Source organism: Pinus tabuliformis, chromosome 1_2 (assembly GCF_031772625.1).
Source record: "Pinus tabuliformis cultivar Carrire ecotype Pingquan chromosome 1_2, CPIR1, whole genome shotgun sequence".
Taxonomy (NCBI): domain Eukaryota; kingdom Viridiplantae; phylum Streptophyta; class Pinopsida; order Pinales; family Pinaceae; genus Pinus; species Pinus tabuliformis.
In genome coordinates this window covers 316,190,538-316,210,776 of record NC_142298.1, presented here as the reverse complement: position 1 = coordinate 316,210,776, position 20,239 = coordinate 316,190,538, and the positions used below count along the sequence as shown (strand labels likewise).

At 39.5% G+C, this 20,239-nt stretch overlaps 2 protein-coding genes across 2 annotated transcripts; both read left to right on the top strand.

The window, feature by feature from the left end:
- Window positions 1-3,661: 3,661 nt before the first annotated feature.
- Window positions 3,662-4,591, top strand: LOC149205635 (outer mitochondrial transmembrane helix translocase-like). Its single transcript, XM_089397458.1, has one exon. The coding sequence runs from the start codon at window positions 3,662-3,664 to the stop codon at window positions 4,589-4,591; it is 930 nt and encodes a 309-aa protein (XP_089253584.1).
- Window positions 4,592-8,071: 3,480 nt separating this feature from the next.
- Window positions 8,072-9,010, top strand: LOC149205634 (putative AAA domain-containing protein C24B10.10c). Its single transcript, XM_089397457.1, has one exon. The coding sequence runs from the start codon at window positions 8,072-8,074 to the stop codon at window positions 9,008-9,010; it is 939 nt and encodes a 312-aa protein (XP_089253583.1).
- The last annotated feature ends 11,229 nt before the right edge of the window (window positions 9,011-20,239 follow it).

Sequence of the window (20,239 nt, the reverse complement as noted above, 5' to 3'; positions counted from 1 at the left end):
ACAGGATACGATTCACGATCACAGTGATGAACTGTTCAAGCGCTATCATAAACATAAACCATACGCATTCTATTGAAATCAACAACCAATTCTAATTACTGTGCATGTCATGTAATACCCTAAGTTGCGAATGGAAAGGAAATAACAGTATACCAGTTTAACGCAGGGCCCGTCCGCGTTCCAAAGGTATACTGGACTGTGGTCAACCGATTATAAAATCAACGCAACAAGACAAAGATCGTAACTGCAACTGTGTTCTTGATATTAAGTTCAAACTCTGTTTTCAAACGATACAACGATAACAAAAACATTGACTACACAGAACTGTCTTTACATATGTTTTTACAGCCCTTACATTTCGAAAACGAATGTACATTCATGATATGGTTGTTGCCGCTTTTACCATGTCGAGATTTTTAAAATGTTTCTATCCTAAACTGATTTCAAAAAGGAACAAAACTAAATCAATTTAGAATGCTTTGCTGTCGCTGCCTTTGTCGCCAACATGCTATAATTTGACCATTGTTGACCGCGCATGTAGGAGGGTCGATTTTGCTGTAGGATAGGTATTCGTCCATGCTTGGACATTCTACTTTTCATCCCTACCCTTCGTTCTAGCCTAGCTGTCATGCCACATGTCAAACAATGAACCAATTACAGGATGTTGGAACTTCCTGTAGCCATTTTACCAAAAATTCCTAATTCTTTAACATAAAACTCCTGAATCAATTTCAATGCATTTTAATAACTATAGGACTATTAACTAATCAATTTTCAAGGGATCTAAGAGATATATGATGGAAAGAAGTAGGCAAATGATATGTTTTAGGAGGAAAAAGGAGGTCATAGGATGGTACCAACATCTCTCCCCGACTTAATGAATTAGCATGTCCTCATGCTAACCCCGAAGTGCTTCCCTTGAACTCTGTCCCTGCCTGTATCTCTGCTACCTTTAGTAATGTATCCACATTCTTTTTCACCTGGGCATCTTTCTGACCATGGAGCTCCTCCTTTAATCTTTTGTATTTTTCTTTGAGGGTCTTCTGCTGGTTGTACCACTTAGTGACCCATTTACAAATATCCGTTTGCTCAGCCTCAAGTTCACTGATTCGCTCCCTTAACTTTTCATTCTTCTATTGAGTCTCTTTACTCTGCACTCGGAGCATCTCATTTTCTTTATTGATAACCTTTTCTAACATATTAGCCTCCATGAGTTCTTCCTTTAATTTCTCAATTTGTTTCTCCAGTTTCTTCTGTTTCTTAATGGGAGGTGGTGAACCTTTTTCCTGCCCGTTATGGCTTTCAACCTCTATATCAGCTCCTGGTCCTGGTGGTGAGTGGTCACTACTCTCAATATCCATTGGTATAGGTGCATTGGATTCAAGCTGGTCTTCTTGTAACTGGGCTTTTGGTGCTCTCCTTGTTCTTCTTGAATAAGTGGTGAAAATTTTATCTTGCTCTGCCTTCTGAGCATCTTCTTTTCTCATTTTCCTAGTTCTTATGCTGCTCACAGGTGGAGGTACCTTGCTTGCTTTGGATACTGGGATCTCTTCATCGATATCCTTCATGAAACCTGAGTTCTCCTGCAGTTCTTCTTTGTCTTCCTCATCTTTAATTTGATTAGCAGCTAAGAACTCCTTCCACGGTTTCCCTCTTCTCTGCAATTCATGCTCAATAAGAATTTTAATTAAGCCAAAGTGATATAGGCTCTTGTCTTCATTTCCCTTCTGCTTTTGAATGGTCTTCGACATCTTGGTTAGGCTTTGTAACAGAAAATATGGTAGACTGATAATGCATTGTCTTTTCAAGTGTAGCAGTAATTTAATATGGTATAGATAGACAATATTGTAACGGCCTTCGCAGGTTATGAATTTTTGGAGAATATAGACCATCTCGTCCCAGGGATGCATCAACCAACTCCTTGGGACGCCTTTCTTCCAATTAACTGATGAGACTCTGGATCTAGACATAAATTGAGTCCACGACTTCTCTTTAAATTGCTTTGTCTTAAAGTACTTCTCCCCTTCTGAGCTAATCCCTATTGACTGGGCTATGGTGTCCTCCGAAACCCTGAATGAGAAGTTACCTATCAGGGCTTTCTCTCCATTGAATGTGAAGGCGAATTGTTTGGTAACCTCTTCATTACTTCCATGAAATTTCTCTAAAAAGGGCAACCACTGTATCTCTCTGAGAATCGAAATGCAATCTTCATGATATTGAGAACTGTCGAACATGCTCGGCTCGACCCTATTGGTCATTTTGGCAGAGGGTCGTGCTCTAGCAATTTCAACAAAGAAATTTCAATTTGTTACCTGGTGGTGTCGCTCCCTTAATATCCAGTATGATGCTCGGTCGACTGTCTTGTGACTTTGGTGGGAGTCGAAACCGAATGGTTATATTTCCCCCTTGTGGCGCTCACTGCTTTCAATCCTTACTGTGGAAGTCACGGGAGTCAAATGCCAGCGTAAAATAACTGAGAATGATGGTGGGATAACCACTACACTTACTTCATAGCGTATTCATCTTTTGAAACAGAGGAATGGCTGTACCGCTTGTATAGATGTCATCATAGGAGCGCTGGAAGCGTATATGCAATACTGGGGTATGATTTCAGGGAGTCCTCTGAATCATTTGGCTACGTCGGGTGGTGGAATCATAATTCGGCTGTGTGGAATACAATGAATAGGCCCACTTTAACATTTGTTTCTTTCCTCTCTTTTTTTTAAACACAATCCACCACGTGTCCTGTTTCTATTGGTACTCGGCCAAATGGAAGATGTTGGTATGATTGTAGGGTGCGATTGGCATAACAAGGTTGATATGAAAAGGGGTAATGGATTTAGAAGTATGAAATAGGTTGGGGTATGAAGGATGATAAGAATTAACAGTGAGATAAGGGATGATGGAAAATGTAGTGCCCTTGAAATCGATCATAACAGTCACAGTCATTAAAATTAACATTAAAAATTAGTCTAAGAAATTAAATGTTAAGAATAAGGAACATATTACACTTTTGTTGGTTATTGTTGCATTGGCATGCTGAGTAGGATTGGCATTGGCATTGGCATTGCTGACTATTCTTTGTTGTTCATCACAGGTCCCCTGAGATAGATTCGAATGCAACAGGTCCCTCTGAAATCTTGAAGATGTTCATGCAGCTCCTTATATGTATACAGGTTCCTTGAGCTTGGGTATTTGATGGAGTCTTGGTGCCCAGCAACCTGTGAATCCTTGTAGAAACTTGATGAAACTTTTTTGAAGTAGCTGTTAGACTCCGTCTCATGCAGAGATTGATTCTTCTTCAAAACCCTGTTTTGAAGAAGAAATCATTAATGTGTGGTTTAAATTTATGTAATTTATGCTCCAGCTCTTCAAAAGGCAGCAGCGACTTCAAGCTCCTGTCCCTACACAAGCCAAAAGAATGTCAGATCTATAGAGAGATACTTCAGCGGGCACTGACAAAATGGAAGGATATTGATGTTTCACTTGACAGTTTTCCCTATTTTCTTTCGGATAATACAAAGACTGCACTATTGGATGCCATACATTCTACTGGAGGCAAGGGAGTTACAGCCCAGTAATCTACAGAAAGTGGATCATTATACAAATGTACCAGTATCACAAAGCAGAGTGTAGGGTGGTCATTATTGGATCTCATACAATGGATTTTCAGAAGGATAAGGGGAATGTGGGCACTTATTCTACGTCAAAATCTGGCAATAGTCTTGCTCCTCTTCTAGACTTGTCATTCTTGGATAATTTTATGTCCCGGTTGGATGATATGAAGGGGGAAGGATCAAAGTTTTCGAGATCTCTCTTCAAACTTTTTCCTACTAGAATCTATTTACAGCAGCCACAGGATGAAAGCATGGCCATGGATTGGAACCAACAATTGGAACAAGATATTGAAAGACTAAAGGCAGAAGCCAATAGGCAACAACTTCGCATGGTCATGGGATCTTCAGGCATCACGTGCAAAGATTTGACAGAACTTGAGATTAAGTACCACATTCTAACTTATGATATGGCAGAGAAGGTGGTAGGATGGGCTGTAAGCCACCAGTTGCAGAAAGATGCGGAACCAGTTTTATTTAATGGAAAGCTGGTTATAACTGCTGAAAGCATGCAGAATACCCTTACAGAGCTTCTATCTGTGCAACGAGCTTCGCCACTTAAAAAATCTTTGAAGGATGTTACATGTGACAATGGGTTTGAGAAGATACTAATATCTGAAGTTATTCCACCGGATGAACTAGGAGTCACTTTTGATTGTATTGGAGCCTTTGACAACGTTAAAGAAGCACTTAGGGAGCTAGTTATGCAGCGACCAGAACTCTTTGCAAAGGGACAATTACAGAAGCCGTGCAGAGGTCTTCTTCTGTTTGGTCCTCCTGGAACTGGAAAAACAATGCTTGCGAAGGCTGTTGCCACAGAAGCAGGGGAAAATTTTATAAATATCTCAATGTCGACAGTTGCATCAAAGTGGTTTGGTGAAGCAAAGAAGTATGTCAAGGCGGTCTTTACTTTAACTAATAAAATAGCCCCTAGTGTTATATTTATCGATGGAGGATGTTGCAAAGGCTACTTGTGAAAGCCATGGTAATGGTGGAGGATGAAAATGCCATTCTCCCAGCACTCGCAGCGTCGTTTTATGGTAATCCGTCGCAGAAATTAGCTGTGATTGGAATAACGGGCACAAATGGCAAAACCACTACTTCTTATCTGATAAAGAAAGTTGATGGCAAGGATGGTTCACAATGGTACTGAATCTTGTGTTATGGAGGGTTCTTCGCATGCTCTTGTGCAAGGTCGTTGTGATATGTAGTGATTCGTAGAAATGATAGAAGGTTGAGCACTGAAAAGAATACAACAAAATCTTCAAACCCGAGGGCTACTGGAAGGCGTTGCATATGCTTAGATCCTCTCTCAATTCAGCATGTTTCAGTTATTGCTTTTTTCTGCACTCATACTTATCACATCACATGTTTTACTGACTAGCAAAAAGAGTGGTTCGAAATTCATTGGAGGTTTTGGAGATACACAGCAAAACTCCTTCCAAGATGAATCGGATGATGACTCTAGTATCGATTCCGATGGGCCACGAATGCGCTGTATTCTTTGCACTACTGTTGCAGTTTCATTAAAGCTGCAGTATCATTAAAAAGAAAAACATGGTAATGATTATGGTATTTGGTTTGCCATGGCGTTAATTGGGTTTTGCCTTCATTTTTTGGATAACAATTTGCAGCGACATCTCAGCTCCACAGAAATCGTGCGACTGGCCTCATTACCCCATACAGGATTTTGTTCCATGATTTCCGCCAACAATTGATCCTTTGGAGATTTTGTGGGCGATGTGGCTCTTAGAAGGCGGATTATGAGCTTTTGTTGATGCTACCATATAGCATGTGGTTGAAATGTGTTGGAAATCGATGAGTGGCACAGCATAAATCAGAATTAAACACGCAAACCTCTTTCAGTATAGTTGTCATCATCAGCTGAATCGGTGGACTATTAGCTTGAAGGTTATGCAATGTGGCAAACCAAACTAAAGTGAAGATTATCCATTACAGCCAGAGAATGCGATTTGATTCCAATCTTGGTCCTATGGAGATCTGCGCTCCAATTTTGGCCAATCATCAGCAGATTTAGAGGAAGAGGGACGCTGCATTATTTTAGGATGATGTAACTTTCCTTTCTAATTTTAATAATTGTAGTGGAAATAGCGCAGAGGTCTTGGGGTTGATTGGTTTTCCCCCAGCTGTATTTTGTTTCATATTTTTGTAATTGTAGTTAAAACAGCGCCCCTGTTTTGGGCAGCAATTTATTATTGATTGTATTAAAAAATTCATTTTGAGGAGCGTAGAGTGAGAGAGGGGAGTTTTTCTGAGCGCTGGGAGCTGCTGGAGAAGCAGAGAGCTTTTTTTTGTACAGTTTTATGACAGAGAATTGAATGGAATTTCACAGCTCTGTTTGCTGAGATTCATGTGGTATGTTGATTTAGCATAATTTTTTCCCTTTGTCTCATATGTAAACTGTTTTGTTTCATTCACCTCATGATCATATCTATTTGAGCAAATGAAGTGATTAGGTAGGAATTCATAGTATTATATGCTCCTCCTATAAGTTTGTTCAATTCAATGTTTTCTTCTGTTTAAGGAGGATTCGAAGTATTATTTGCCCTCCTTAGCTCCTCACCAGTCTTGCCATCCCATTTGAAACCAGATTTGGTGTTAAATTGCATGCCTACCTTGCCTCAGTTGATAACCTGTGTAGTCATTATATTTCTCTGTTTGAAACTGTGATTTTGCCCATGCAGCCCAGAAAAGACCCATCATTTAATTAAAAAACCACAAATCAACTTCCTCATCAATTTACTAGCCTAAAATCTTTATTCTTAATTGGTCAGCCTAATCATATTGAAAGATCTATCAAATCTGACCCGAGAGAGCCTTCTCATACCTCGTAGGGCTAGCTACGAGGTGAAATGGTTTGATGTAGCCTTGAGAGTTTGTCTATCTCAGCCTAGGTGAATTCCAAGCGCTAACATAGTGGCGACCGTACTGGGGAGAACATATTAATCGTTTGCTCATTGTTGTGTTTGTTTCATAAGTCTTAGACGGAGCCTGAAGTTACGCAAGAAGCCTTCGAAAATGCTCTTGTTTTACATCAGCGTTAGTAGATAAACGCTGCTTCAGTCAATCTCCGTGAGCTTGTGAACGTAGCGCTTCATTGACACTTTACCCCAGTACATGTATCAATTTCAGATCTGATGTTGATGGTGGACAGCAGTCAGATACTTATGCAGGCTGAATCATTCACCTGGCGACTCCAATTCGATCAGACATTCCAGTGCCTGTTGATCTGTTCATGCAATGGTAGGGTATGTGGCAGACCCTGCACTTTGTGAAGCTCTAGATGGCGTTAGAGAGTTGTTAGCGGATATTGAAATTAATGAAGAATTTTTCAGTATTTTCTTTCAATGTTTGAAATCTCCGAAGCTTCATCTTGAAGGCAAAACTAGATTTTATGAGTTAGTTGTTGAAAGAGTTGAAAATGAGATTCAGTATCTCGATGAGCAAATTCAGTCTTATGATTTCCAAGACCCTAAAAAGTTCTTGGAAATCCTTCTTCCTTCACAACAAGCAATAACAGACTTGCCTATAGAGGTATACATTGACAATGTGCAGCTGGAAATATGCATTGCAGAGTTGGGGCAGCCAACAGAGGCCGGTGTCCGTGATCCTATTGCGGCATACATGGACACATTTTTCAGTTTGATTGACAGATCAGGCTGTATTTTCCGTGACCAGGGTCATTATGAGCATGAAGGGCTGCCAACAACTGCATCTGTGACTTCGTGGCAGCATTCTCAAGCGGCTTCATTGTCAGGTTTAATTGAATGGTTAATATGGCATTTTAGCATTACCTGATCTATTGTTTGTACAGCAGAGTAGAGTATATTTTGTACATAAATAAGCAGCCATAAAGGCAGCATCTTGTTTTAGTTTGCTTGAAGTTTGTTCGAGTTCAGTTTCAGTTTGAAAATAAGTCAAGTGTTGATTTGTTGATGATGACTCCATTGCCCAATGGTGGAGGCACAGTCTGCTCTCCCAAAGTTCTGCGGTTCTTGGCACCTCCACGAAGCTGCAGCTGCCATCCCAAATGGAGCCGATGTTAGACTCTGTCTCATGCAGAGATTGATTCTTCTTCAAAACCCTGTTTTGAAGAAGAAATCATTAATGTGTGGTTTAAATTTATGTAATTTATGCTCCAGCTCTTCAAAAGGCAGCAGCGACTTCAAGCTCCTGTCCCTACACAAGCCAAAAGAATGTCAGATCTATAGAGAGATACTTCAGCGGGCACTGACAAAATGGAAGGATATTGATGTTTCACTTGACAGTTTTCCCTATTTTCTTTCGGATAATACAAAGACTGCACTATTGGATGCCATACATTCTACTGGAGGCAAGGGAGTTACAGCCCAGTAATCTACAGAAAGTGGATCATTATACAAATGTACCAGTATCACAAAGCAGAGTGTAGGGTGGTCATTATTGGATCTCATACAATGGATTTTCAGAAGGATAAGGGGAATGTGGGCACTTATTCTACGTCAAAATCTGGCAATAGTCTTGCTCCTCTTCTAGACTTGTCATTCTTGGATAATTTTATGTCCCAGTTGGATGATATGAAGGGGGAAGGATCAAAGTTTTCGAGATCTCTCTTCAAACTTTTTCCTACTAGAATCTATTTACAGCAGCCACAGGATGAAAGCATGGCCATGGATTGGAACCAACAATTGGAACAAGATATTGAAAGACTAAAGGCAGAAGCCAATAGGCAACAACTTCGCATGGTCATGGGATCTTCAGGCATCACATGCAAAGATTTGACGGAACTTGAGATTAAGAACCACATTCTAACTTATGATATGGCAGAGAAGGTGGTAGGATGGGCTGTAAGCCACCAGTTGCAGAAAGATGCGGAACCAGTTTTATTTAATGGAAAGCTGGTTATAACTGCTGAAAGCATGCAGAATACCCTTACAGAGCTTCTATCTGTGCAACGAGCTTCGCCACTTAAAAAATCTTTGAAGGATGTTACATGTGACAATGGGTTTGAGAAGATACTAATATCTGAAGTTATTCCACCGGATGAACTAGGAGTCACTTTTGATTGTATTGGAGCCCTTGACAACGTTAAAGAAGCACTTAGGGAGCTAGTTATGTTGCCATTGCAGCGACCAGAACTCTTTGCAAAGGGACAATTACAGAAGCCGTGCAGAGGTCTTCTTCTGTTTGGTCCTCCTGGAACTGGAAAAACAATGCTTGCGAAGGCTGTTGCCACAGAAGCAGGGGCAAATTTTATAAATATCTCAATGTCGACAGTTGCATCAAAGTGGTTTGGTGAAGCAGAGAAGTATGTCAAGGCGGTCTTTACTTTAACTAATAAAATAGCCCCTAGTGTTATATTTATCGATGGAGGATGTTGCAAAGGCTACTTGTGAAAGCCATGGTAATGGTGGAGGATGAAAATGCCATTCTCCCAGCACTCGCAGCGTCGTTTTATGGTAATCCGTCGCAGAAATTAGCTGTGATTGGAATAACGGGCACAAATGGCAAAACCACTACTTCTTATCTGATAAAGAAAGCTGATGGCAAGGATGGTTCACAATGGTACTGAAGCTTGTGTTATGGAGGGTTCTTCGCATGCTCTTGTGCAAGGTCGTTGTGATATGTAGTGATTCGTAGAAATGATAGAAGGTTGAGCACTGAAAAGAATACAACAAAATCTTCAAACCCGAGGGCTACTGGAAGGCGTTGCATATGCTTAGATCCTCTCTCAATTCAGCATGTTTCAGTTATTGCTTTTTTCTGCACTCATACTTATCACATCACATGTTTTACTGACTAGCAAAAAGAGTGGTTCGAAATTCATTGGAGGTTTTGGAGATACACAGCAAAACTCCTTCCAAGATGAATCGGATGATGACTCTAGTATCGATTCCGATGGGCCACGAATGCGCTGTATTCTTTGCACTACTGTTGCAGTTTCATTAAAGCTGCAGTATCATTAAAAAGAAAAACATGGTAATGATTATGGTATTTGGTTTGCCACGGCGGTAATTGGGCTTTGCCTTTATTTTTGATAACGATTTGTAGCGACATCTTAGCTCCACCGAAATCGTGCGACTGGCCTCATTACCCCATACAGGATTTTGTTCCATGATTTCCGCCAACAATTGATCCTTTGGAGATTTTGCGGGCGATGTGGCTCTTAGAAAACGGACTGTAAGCTATTGCCGATGCTACCATATAGCATGTGGTTGAAATGTGTTGGAAATCGATGAGTGGCACAGAATAAATCAGAATTAAACACGCAAACCTCCTTCAGTATAGTTGTCATCATCAGCTGAATCGGTGGACTATTAGCTTGAAGGTTATGCAACGTGGCAAACCAAACTAAAGTGAAGATTATCCATTACAGCCAGAGAATGCGATTTGATTCCAATCTTGGTCCTATGGAGATCTGTGCTCCAATTTTGGCCAATCATCAGCAGATTTAGAGGAAGAGGGACGCTGCATTATTTTAGGATGATGTAACTTTCCTTTCTAATTTTAATAATTGTAGTGGAAATAGCGCAGAGGTCTTGGGGTTGATTGGTTTTCCCCCAGCTGTATTTTGTTTCATATTTTTGTAATTGTAGTTAAAACAGCGCCCCTGTTTTGGGCAGCAATTTATTATTGATTGTATTAAAAAATTCATTTTGAGGAGCGTAGAGTGAGAGAGGGGAGTTTTTCTGAGCACTGGGAGCTGCTGGAGAAGCAGAGAGCTTTTTTTTGTACAGTTTTATGACAGAGAATTGAATGGAATTTCACAGCTCTGTTTGCTGAGATTCATGTGGTATGTTGATTTAGCATAAGTTTTTCCCTTTGTCTCATATGTAAACTATTTTGTTTCATTCACCTCATGATCATATCTATTTGAGCAAATGAAGTGATTAGGTAGGAATTCATAGTATTATATGCTCCTCCTATAAGTTTGTTCAATTCAATGTTTTCTTCTGTTTAAGGAGGATTCGAAGTATTATTTGCCCTCCTTAGCTCCTCACCAGTCTTGCCATCCCATTTGAAACCAGATTTGGTGTTAAATTGCATGCCTACCTTGCCTCAGTTGATAACCTGTGTAGTCATTATATTTCTCTGTTTGAAACTGTAATTTTGCCCATGCAGCCCAGAAAAGCCCCATCATTTAATTAAAAAACCACAAATCAACTTCCTCATCAATTTACTAGCCTAAAATCTTTATTCTTAATTGATCAGCCTAATCATATTGAAAGATCTATCAAATCTGACCCGAGAGAGCCTTCTCATACCTCGTAGGGCTAGCTACGAGGTGAAATGGTTTGATGTAGCCTTGAGAGTTTGTCTATCTCAGCCTAGGTGAATTCCAAGCGCTAACAGTAGCCCTGAAGCAACAGTCTCTTAACAGGTCCCTTCTATGTGTCTTAAACAGGTCCCATTACTGCTGGTGTTGGTAGCATGGTCCTCTGGACATAACAGGTCCCCCTGCATAATGTTTATAACCAGGTCCCTCTGAGATAAAACAATGACAAAACAACTTATTTATTGAAATCTGGAATGCTGGAACAAACTGCTTTGAAGATGTACAGTGAGGAGATGAGATAAGAAATCTTTAAGAATTTACAATGGAGAGATAAGAGAACAAAATGCTGATACTTCTCTCCCCGACTAAAGTTTTGACTTGTCCTCAAGTCATTACTCAGTTGATAAATCAAACAGTGAACAACAGAAAGAGAATTCTTACCCGCCAACGAATTGGTTTTCAAGTAAGAATTCGGGGTTAGAGTGTGCCAGAGACTGGTTTTCACATCTAACCCATTGTTATTATATATATATATATTTTAGTTTTTGTTTTGTTTTTTTTCTTTTTTTTCTTTTTGAATTTCTAAATTGAAAGGAAATGAACTAAGGCAGGGATACTGCAGCTGAGGGCTGCAGTATCTCAACCTCTCTTTGTTGAGATACTGTTTGGAGAAAATCTTGCTTGCTGATGGGCTTGGTGTATAGTTTCAGGTGATGACCATTGACAGTAAAGGAATGACCTTCTCCATCAATAGTTTTGAGCTTGACTGAACCATTGTCGTAAGCCTGAATAATTTGGTATGGGCCCATCCAATGGGTGGTAAACTTGGCTTTATGATCTCTGAATTTAGAGTCAAAAAGTAAAGCCCAGTCACCTTCCTTGAACTGCTTCTTCTTGATATGTGCATCATGCCACTGCTTCCTTTGTTTTTGCATGAGGATTGTGGTTTCCTCTGCTTGCTGCCTCATTTCATCCAGCTGGTTTAACTGCTGAATTCTTTCTTGTTGTGCTTGGTCCAAGTCAATTTGCAAATCTGCAGCCAGTTTAAAAGTATGTATTTGAAACTCAATAGGAAGCATTACCTCTTTGCCGTACACCAACTGATATGGTGTAAATCATGTAGTATCCTTCCACGTAATTCTGTAAGCCCAGAGTGCATCTTTGAGCTTCTCTTCCCAATTCTTCCTGTTCATTGCCACAGTTTTAGTAATGATCCCTTCCAAAGTTTTGTTTGTGGATTCCACCTGCCCATTGGCCTGTGGATGGTAAGGGGTACTTTTCCTATGCTTGATTTGGTATTTGTCTGTAATGTCCTTCACTAGCTTTGAGGTGAATTGAGTACCTTGATCAATCACTATTTCCCTTGGTACTCCATACCTTACAAAAATCTCTTCAAAAAGGAAATTTACTACTGTGTGTTCGGTGGCTCTAACCAGTGTTTTTGCTTCAGCCCACTTTGTGACGTAATCAGTACATACTAAGATGTACTTCTTACCATTGGAGGTTGGGTTAATGGGTCCTATAAAGTCTAGAGCCCATTTGTCAAATGGCTCTAGATGAACTTGGGGCTGAAGGGGCATCTCGCCTGTAGCTGTTGGCCTGCCCATTCTTTGGCAGCTGTCACAACTCTTCACATACTTCTTGGCATCCTTGAATATGGATGGCCAGTAGTATCCAAGAGTAAGAACTTTGAATGCTGTCCGCTTAGCTGCAAAATGCCCACCACACGGTTCATCATGGAAAGATTTTAAAATATCAATTATCTCATCATTTCTTACACATCTTCTAATGATCATATCATAACCAGTATAAAATAAATCGCCATTAAGCCATGAATATCTAGCACTTTGTTTGACTAGTCTCTTCTTTTCCTTTGCAGTAAAGTGTGGAGGTGTCCTTCCTGTAGACAAATAATTGGCCAAATCAGCATACCAAGGATTTACTATGGAAATTGCAAATAAATTTTCATCTGGAAAAGAATCTTCAACCGGAACAATCTCACCTGGATTTTGCAGTCTAGAGAGAAAATCTGCCACCTGGTTCTCTTTGCCTGGTCTATCTAACACTGTGGTGTTAAATTCTTGTAACAATAATAACCATCTGGTAACTCTGCCACTAGTTATTGGTTTATTCATTAAATGTCTAATGGCAGAATGATCAGTATGTACAAAGACCTCATAACCAGTTATATAATGTCGGAATTTATTCACAGCATATATGATGGCAAGTGTTTCCTTTTCTGTGACTGTGTAGTTTAACTCTGCAGGTGTTAGATTTTTGCTAATGAAATAAATGGCATAATTACAAGATTCCTCTTTTTGGCCTAATGAGGCACCCACTGTAGTGTCAGATGCATCTGTAAAGATATGAAATGGTAGGCTCCAATTAGGCCCTCTCAAGACTGGTGCGGTTGATAACTTCTTTTTGAGTAGTTCGAATGCTTGTTAGCAGTTCTCATTCCAGTTGAAAAGTACATCTTTTGTTAGAAGTTTAAACAAAGGTAAAGCTATTTTACTAAAATGCTCAATAAACCTTCTGTAATAGCTTGCATACCCAAGGAAACTTCTTACCTCTCTTTGATTATGTGGAATTGGCAAATCAACAATGATCTGGATCTTTGCTGGGTCAACCTTGATGCCTTGAAAAGAAATATAGTGGCCTAACACTATCCCTTCGTTTAACATCATAAAGCACTTTTCATTGCTGAGGGACAGATTAGCTTCAATACATCTTTTCAAAACTCTCTCAAGGTTCTCTAATGCTTGTTCAAATGAATTGTCGTACACTGAAAAATCATCCATGTAAACTTCAACACAATCATGAATTAAATCAGCGAAAATAGCTAACACAGCTCTCTGAAATGTAGCTGGAGCATTGCAAAGTCCAAATGGCAAAACATTGTAAGCATAAGTGCCCCAAGGACAGGTGAATGTGGTTTTGTCCTGGTCTTCTGAGGCTATCCTGATCTGGTTGTAGCCACTGAAACCATCAAGAAAAGAAAATGATGATTTCCCAGCTAGGGTGTCTAACACTTGGTCAATAAATGGTAGTGGGAAATAATCTTTGAGTGTTGCTTTGTTCAGTTGTCTGTAATCAACACAAATGCGCCACTTACCATTTTTCTTGGGCACTATAACCAATGGGGATACCCACTGACTGTCAGAAATAGGATATATAAAATTAACTCTCAACAGTTTTTGCAATTCTTCTCTGACAATATCTTGGAGCATGGGGTTCATTCTTCTCTGTGGTTGCCTCACTGGTTTAATGGTGCTATCTATATAAATATGGTGAGTGCATGTGTCGGGGTGAATCCCATGCATATTGGTGTAGTCCCAAGCAAAGGCTTTCTGGTATTTTCTCAATAGTCGAATCAATTTCTCTTGCTGAGATGAGTCTAGGTGATTGCCTATGTTCAGAGTTTTCCCTGGACTAATCTCTATGATCTGACTCTGTGTGTTGGTGATGGATTGAACTGGAAAAATATCGTGAAATGTGGTTTGCAAAGATTGGATGGTGCATGTTTCCTGAAAGTTTTGGGCCAAAAGTACATCTGCAGCATGATATTGGTCATTTCTCAAATTTTCGGAAATATCAGGTTGAGAAAGGAATAATTCTACCAAATCATTATTGTCTTGTTCTTGGAAATCATAGATTTGGTCAATGCTAAAAACAGATTGTACTTCTTCTTTATCATTGAATTTATCATCAAGCCACAAATTGTGTGTTACTGCTGGTGATTGTGCCGATGGATAAAGAGTGAGTTGTTTTCTTTCAGTCCCTCTTGAAATAATCATGTTGCCCAATCGACATCCTATGAATGCATCAGCAGTCGCTAACCATGGTCTACCAAGGATGATAGGGTGCCCTCCTAAATTGGATTTGGGTTGAAGAACTAAGAAATCCACTGGATACTCCCAAGAGTCCAGTGAGACAATTATGTCCTCCAAAATCCCTTCAGGAATCACTTTAGACCTATCAGCTAGTTCTAGAACAATCGTTGTATGTTGCAAATTTATGAGCTGGAGTGTTCTCATGGTTTCAAGAGTCATGACATTGATTGCGGCCCCAAGATCTATCAAAGTGTTTGGAATTTGTATGTTGTTAATGATGGTGGTCACTTTGGGAATGCCAGGATCAACATACTTTTCCATGGAGATGGTATTGGTCATAAGGCCTGCTAAATGTCCTATAACATGAATGGTTTGAGGATCAATCCTTTTTCAAGCAAGCTTCTTGAGGCATATGTCTTTGATGGCTTTAGTATATATGGGAATGTCTTTTATAGCTTGCAGCAGTGGAATTTTTATGTAGACATTCTTGAGTTCATCTAAGACATCAAACTGTGGTATAGACAGTGGAGGTTTTATTTGGACCAATCGGTCTGGAAAAGGTGGATGCAGTGGTTGCATCTGTTTATCTTTGGTATCATCGTTTGGTTTTCTTTGATTTGTCATTTCATTTTCATTTTCTGTGTTTTCTTCTTGCTTATTTGTTATTGGAGAATCTTTGTGGAGTACCCTACCAGACCTCAAGTTGATATTTTGCAAGGGTAGTGTGGGATATGAGGTTCCCTCTTCTACATTGTAGGCTGGCCTCTCTGCTCTATTATTTGGATTTGGGACAGTTTGAGCAGGAATTTGAGTGGGTCTAGGAGGTTGTGAGTTAGCTGGAAATTGCAGTTGTGGTGGATTTATTGGTGGAGGAGCAGGCAGTGCTTGTTGAGTAGGTTGAGGCTGATAAACAACTTGTTGAGGATACTGCTGATATGGTTGAGGATGTGATGAATACGGCTGATGGTATTGTTGATATGGTTGTGAATATGGTGGGTATGATTGAGGATATGTATGATAGGATTGAGAGTACTGTTGAGATGGTCTCCATTGTTGTTGTGGTTGGTTTTGGTGCTGCCATGGCATGGGTACATTCCATGAGTTCTGTGCATACATTTGATCATTTATAGGAAATTGAAAATTTTGATTTGGAAACATACCTTGAGGTGCTGGCCTTGGCTGCCATGGTCTCTTTGTGCCCATGTAATACACGTTTTCCATCTCTGCATTAGCTGCCATATTACAGTTCTGCAAAACCTTAACTTTAGGACAGTTAAACATATCATGATGTTCAGTACAGAAAGCACAAACTTGGATGTTTTCTAGTGGGCAATCTTTTAATGCATGTTTCTTCCTGCATTTTGGGCAGAAGATAGCCATTATCTGATCTTCATCTTCTTGTTTCTTCTTAGCTTTTAAAGTGTCAATTTGGTTCCTTAGGGTGCTTAACAGATCTGTTTTAAACTCTTCTAACAGATTCCCTATTTCAGCCCTTGTGACACTTGCGGAGGTAGATTTTGTGACTTTGGATGACAGGGTTCTTTTTCCCATTTTAGCTTTTCTCCTTGAATACCTTTCGCATAACTCAGCAATTTCTTTAAAGGGTAAGGCATAAATGTCACCTTTGCCCATAAAGTTAAGTTCATCCATGTATTCCTCTCGGATACCTTTCAAGAATATTGTGTGGATCAGATCAAGAGGCATAGTTCGGTGTTTGGATTTTTGTAAGTTGTAGACAAACCGTTCTAAGTATTCCTCTAAGGTTTCATCCTCTTGCTGGCTCATTCTAAATATATCATCTTTAGAATCTTTGGATCTACAATAAGGCTGATATTTCCTTAGAAATATTCTTCTCATGCCATCCCAATCAACTATAGCATGCTCACCAAGCCTCATGAACCATCTTAAGGCTGATGCCTTTAATGTCGCTGGGAAGAGTCTAAGCCTATGGGCATCATCTGTATAGCCATATGTTCGACATACAATGTCAAACTCGAACAAGAATGAGTCTGGATCTTCTGAAGCCATACCATAGAAGTTTGGTAGCACGGATGGAGGTATGTTTTTCATTTTGATCTCATCATCTTCCTGTGGTTCATGTATAGGAAACTTAAAAGTTGACTCCTCTTCATCTCCCTGTCCTTGATGTGGTACTGATCCAGCTCCTTCCTCAGCCATTCTAATAGGTCTCTCTGTGTCAGTGTCACTTGTTTGAAAGAGGAGATTAAAGAAAGATTGTTCGGTCACTGTGCTACTTTCTCCTTGTGTGGAAGATCTAGGAAAGTGCTTCTTCTGCGATTTATGTGTGAATAAAGTTTGCCTTTCGATGAGAGTAAGTCTTTGTCCTGACTTTTGTTTTTCTTCTAATGCGTGGATGACTTCCTCAGCTGGTGTTGTATTCCCTAAAGAGTCTGCTCCTGATGATGATGGGTTAGTTTTTAGATGGTGGGGGGTTTTTACGAATCTACCCTGACTGTCTCTAAATCTAGGCATAAATGAACATGATTTCTAACTGTGTTTTTGTTTGTTTTTGTTTATTGAATTTTTTTCTTTTTAAATCCTTTAAGTACGCCTCCCCGGCAACGGCGCCAAAATGTAGTGTCCTATCTAGGGTGCTAGACTAGGCTATATTTATTATCGACCAGGATGCGTAGACTTAGAGGCATGCGTCTAAAGTATATAGACATAAAGGATTATTAGCTAAGTGGTTATGATGGTAGGTCACAGGACTTCTTTACGGAAGATTGAGGTATGTTACCTATCACCCAAACACTTAGGTCACTCAGTTAATCTACTTAATTACAACACTGTCAATCAATGCATTTACCAAATTAAAACACTGTGTATCACTTCAAACCAAGATTTCAATCTCCTTACAGAGACACCATGCATAAAACACCTGTTCAGCAAATACTCAGCATTCACTAATATTCATGCAAGATAAAGACATATGGAAATCATAAACATACTTTGAAATGAAAGCAGAGTTCATGACATTGCTTTAAAAGACAACAAAGGATCGAATCCCTTACAGGATACGATTCACGATCACAGTGATGAACTGTTCAAGCGTTATCATAAACATAAACCATACGCATTCTATTGAAATCAACAACCAATTCTAATTACTGTGCATGTCATGTAATACCCTAAGTTGCGAATGGAAAGGAAATAACAGTATACCAGTTTAACGCAGGGCCCGTCCGCGTTCCAGAGGTATACTGGACTGTGGTCAACCGATTATAAAATCAACGCAACAAGGCAAATATCGTAACTGCAAGTGTGTTCTTGATATTAAGTTCAAACTCTATTTTCAAACGATACAACGATAACAAAAACATTGACTACACAGAACTGTCTTTACATATGTTTTTACAGCCCTTACATTTCGAAAACGAATGTACATTCATGATATGGTTGTTGCCGCTTTTACCATGTCGAGATTTTTAAAATGTTTCTATCCTAAACTGATTTCAAAAAGGAACAAAACTAAATCAATTTAGAATGCTTTGCTGTTGCTGCCTTTGTTGCCAAAATGCTATACTTTGACCATTGTTGACCACGCATGTAGGAGGGTCGATTCTGCTGTAGGATAGGTATTCGTCCATGCTTGGACATTCTACTTTTCATCCCTACCCTTCGCTCTAGCCTAGCTGTCATGCCACATGTCAAACAATGAACCAATTACAGGATGTTGGAACTTCCTGTAGCCATTTTACCAAAAATTCATAATTCTTTAACATAAAACTCCTAAATCAATTTCAATGCATTTTAATAGCTATAGGACTATTAACTAATCAATTTTCAAGGGATCTAAGAGATATATGATGGAAAGAAGTAGGTAAATGATATGTTTTAGGAGGAAAAAGGAGGTCATAGGATGGTACCAACAGGAGGAATGCAATGTTCCCTCCAAATAAATTTTATTATGGAAACCACACAATTTTGCCATTTTGGGGAGTTAGGAAAATTTTGGGAAAGCAATAGTAGATGGTGTTTAAAAGCTAGTGGAATGTGGGGGCCATCCCAAGAGAGATAAAATCAAACCCCTTGGAGGAAAGTCAAATTGGAGGGAGAAAGGAGGCAAAGGAGTTCTAATTGGTGGGGTCCACAAGGAGAAGAAGGAAACTAAGATAAATATTGAGAGAGTTGCCTCATTTTGGGGCTTTTTGTCAATTTTGAATTTACTCTCTTGTACGCTTGAGCTACTGAGCCAATTCTACAACGTGTTGTTTAGCACAAGAGGTTTCCGAGCGAGAATCACACCTCCCACTTTAGTGGACTTCGAGTGTCACTCTAATGGAACCTTTGTCACAATATCCAGCATTGTTCTGAAGGTGATTGCTGGGTAATTTGACCCATTTTCTGAGCAGACTGGGCGCAGAAGATAATTTCGCACCTCTTAGGAGAAGGGGCTACAAAGCAGCACATGTCAGGGAGATTTGATTGCAAAATTTTGCTGGGGAATTTAGGGAGTTTGCAGGCCCTAATTGTGGATATTTCTATAGGGCATAATTGTGCATTTCTAGGGCTTGCGTAGAGCTGGAGGAGTAACGAATTTTTGGTAGCTTGGGGAGTTGTCAAGGCTTACAATTCTTTCCAGGAAAATTTCCTATCAGCAGGGGCTAATTACTTGACCATTTATTAGTTGTTGGTGGGAGGTTGCATGCTCATTTCATAGTAGATTTTTCCCTGTGGGAAGCAAAACCAGTGGGCCAAGGAACTCACACTTTTTAGGGCCTGTTGGGAAGGTTGGGATTGAGCCCTAATATTTATTGGTTTTTGTGGGTCTATTTAGGGAAGCCTACAACCAATTTCGCATAATTTTCTAAGCACTCTAGGGTGGTCAAACACCTATTCTATTCCAGCTAGAAGTAGCAGAATCACTGGGCCAACGTAAGGGTTTGGAGGAAACACCAGTTTTTTCACTTGGGAAACACTTTTCTCACCTGGGACTTGTCTAGCTTGTTGTAGAAATCGCAGGTGCACTTGTTACAACTCATTGTACCCCATTTCATCAAATTAATAATATGGTTCAACATTTCTTGGTGTGATTTTATGGTGTTCTAATATTTCTTCTTGTGTTTTAACTTTAGTTGCATGTATGAGATTTTATGGTTGTTATCACTTAATATTCTCGTTACAAATATTACATACTTCTTGGATGAAAAATTGAATTATGCATCCAACGAGTGCTCCCACTCGAAATTTGAATAAAATCATAGGGAGATAAGTTGAAAATATGGGTTGAAAAAGTAGTTTTTTCCCCTCCGAAACTTGATGAGGTAATCTAATCTTATTTTATTATTTCCACTATTATTTTATAATATTCCTTAGGATGCCCATTTTAGACCTCAAAATTTCTCTAATACTTGTTGCTCATTTTGCAAGCTATTTTAGGCCTTGTAAGGAGCTTTCAATGTACGTGGGATTTGCAAACCTCCATGTTTTTGGAGGTTTGGTTTCTATTGCTAGATACATATACCTATTTGTATCTATTTTATTCTCTCAGGGTT

Bases quoted from the DNA above. Each gene is read 5' to 3' on its own strand.
- LOC149205635 (XM_089397458.1), top strand. From the start codon at position 3,662: ATGGATTTTCAGAAGGATAAGGGGAATGTGGGCACTTATTCTACGTCA.
- LOC149205634 (XM_089397457.1), top strand. From the start codon at position 8,072: ATGGATTTTCAGAAGGATAAGGGGAATGTGGGCACTTATTCTACGTCA.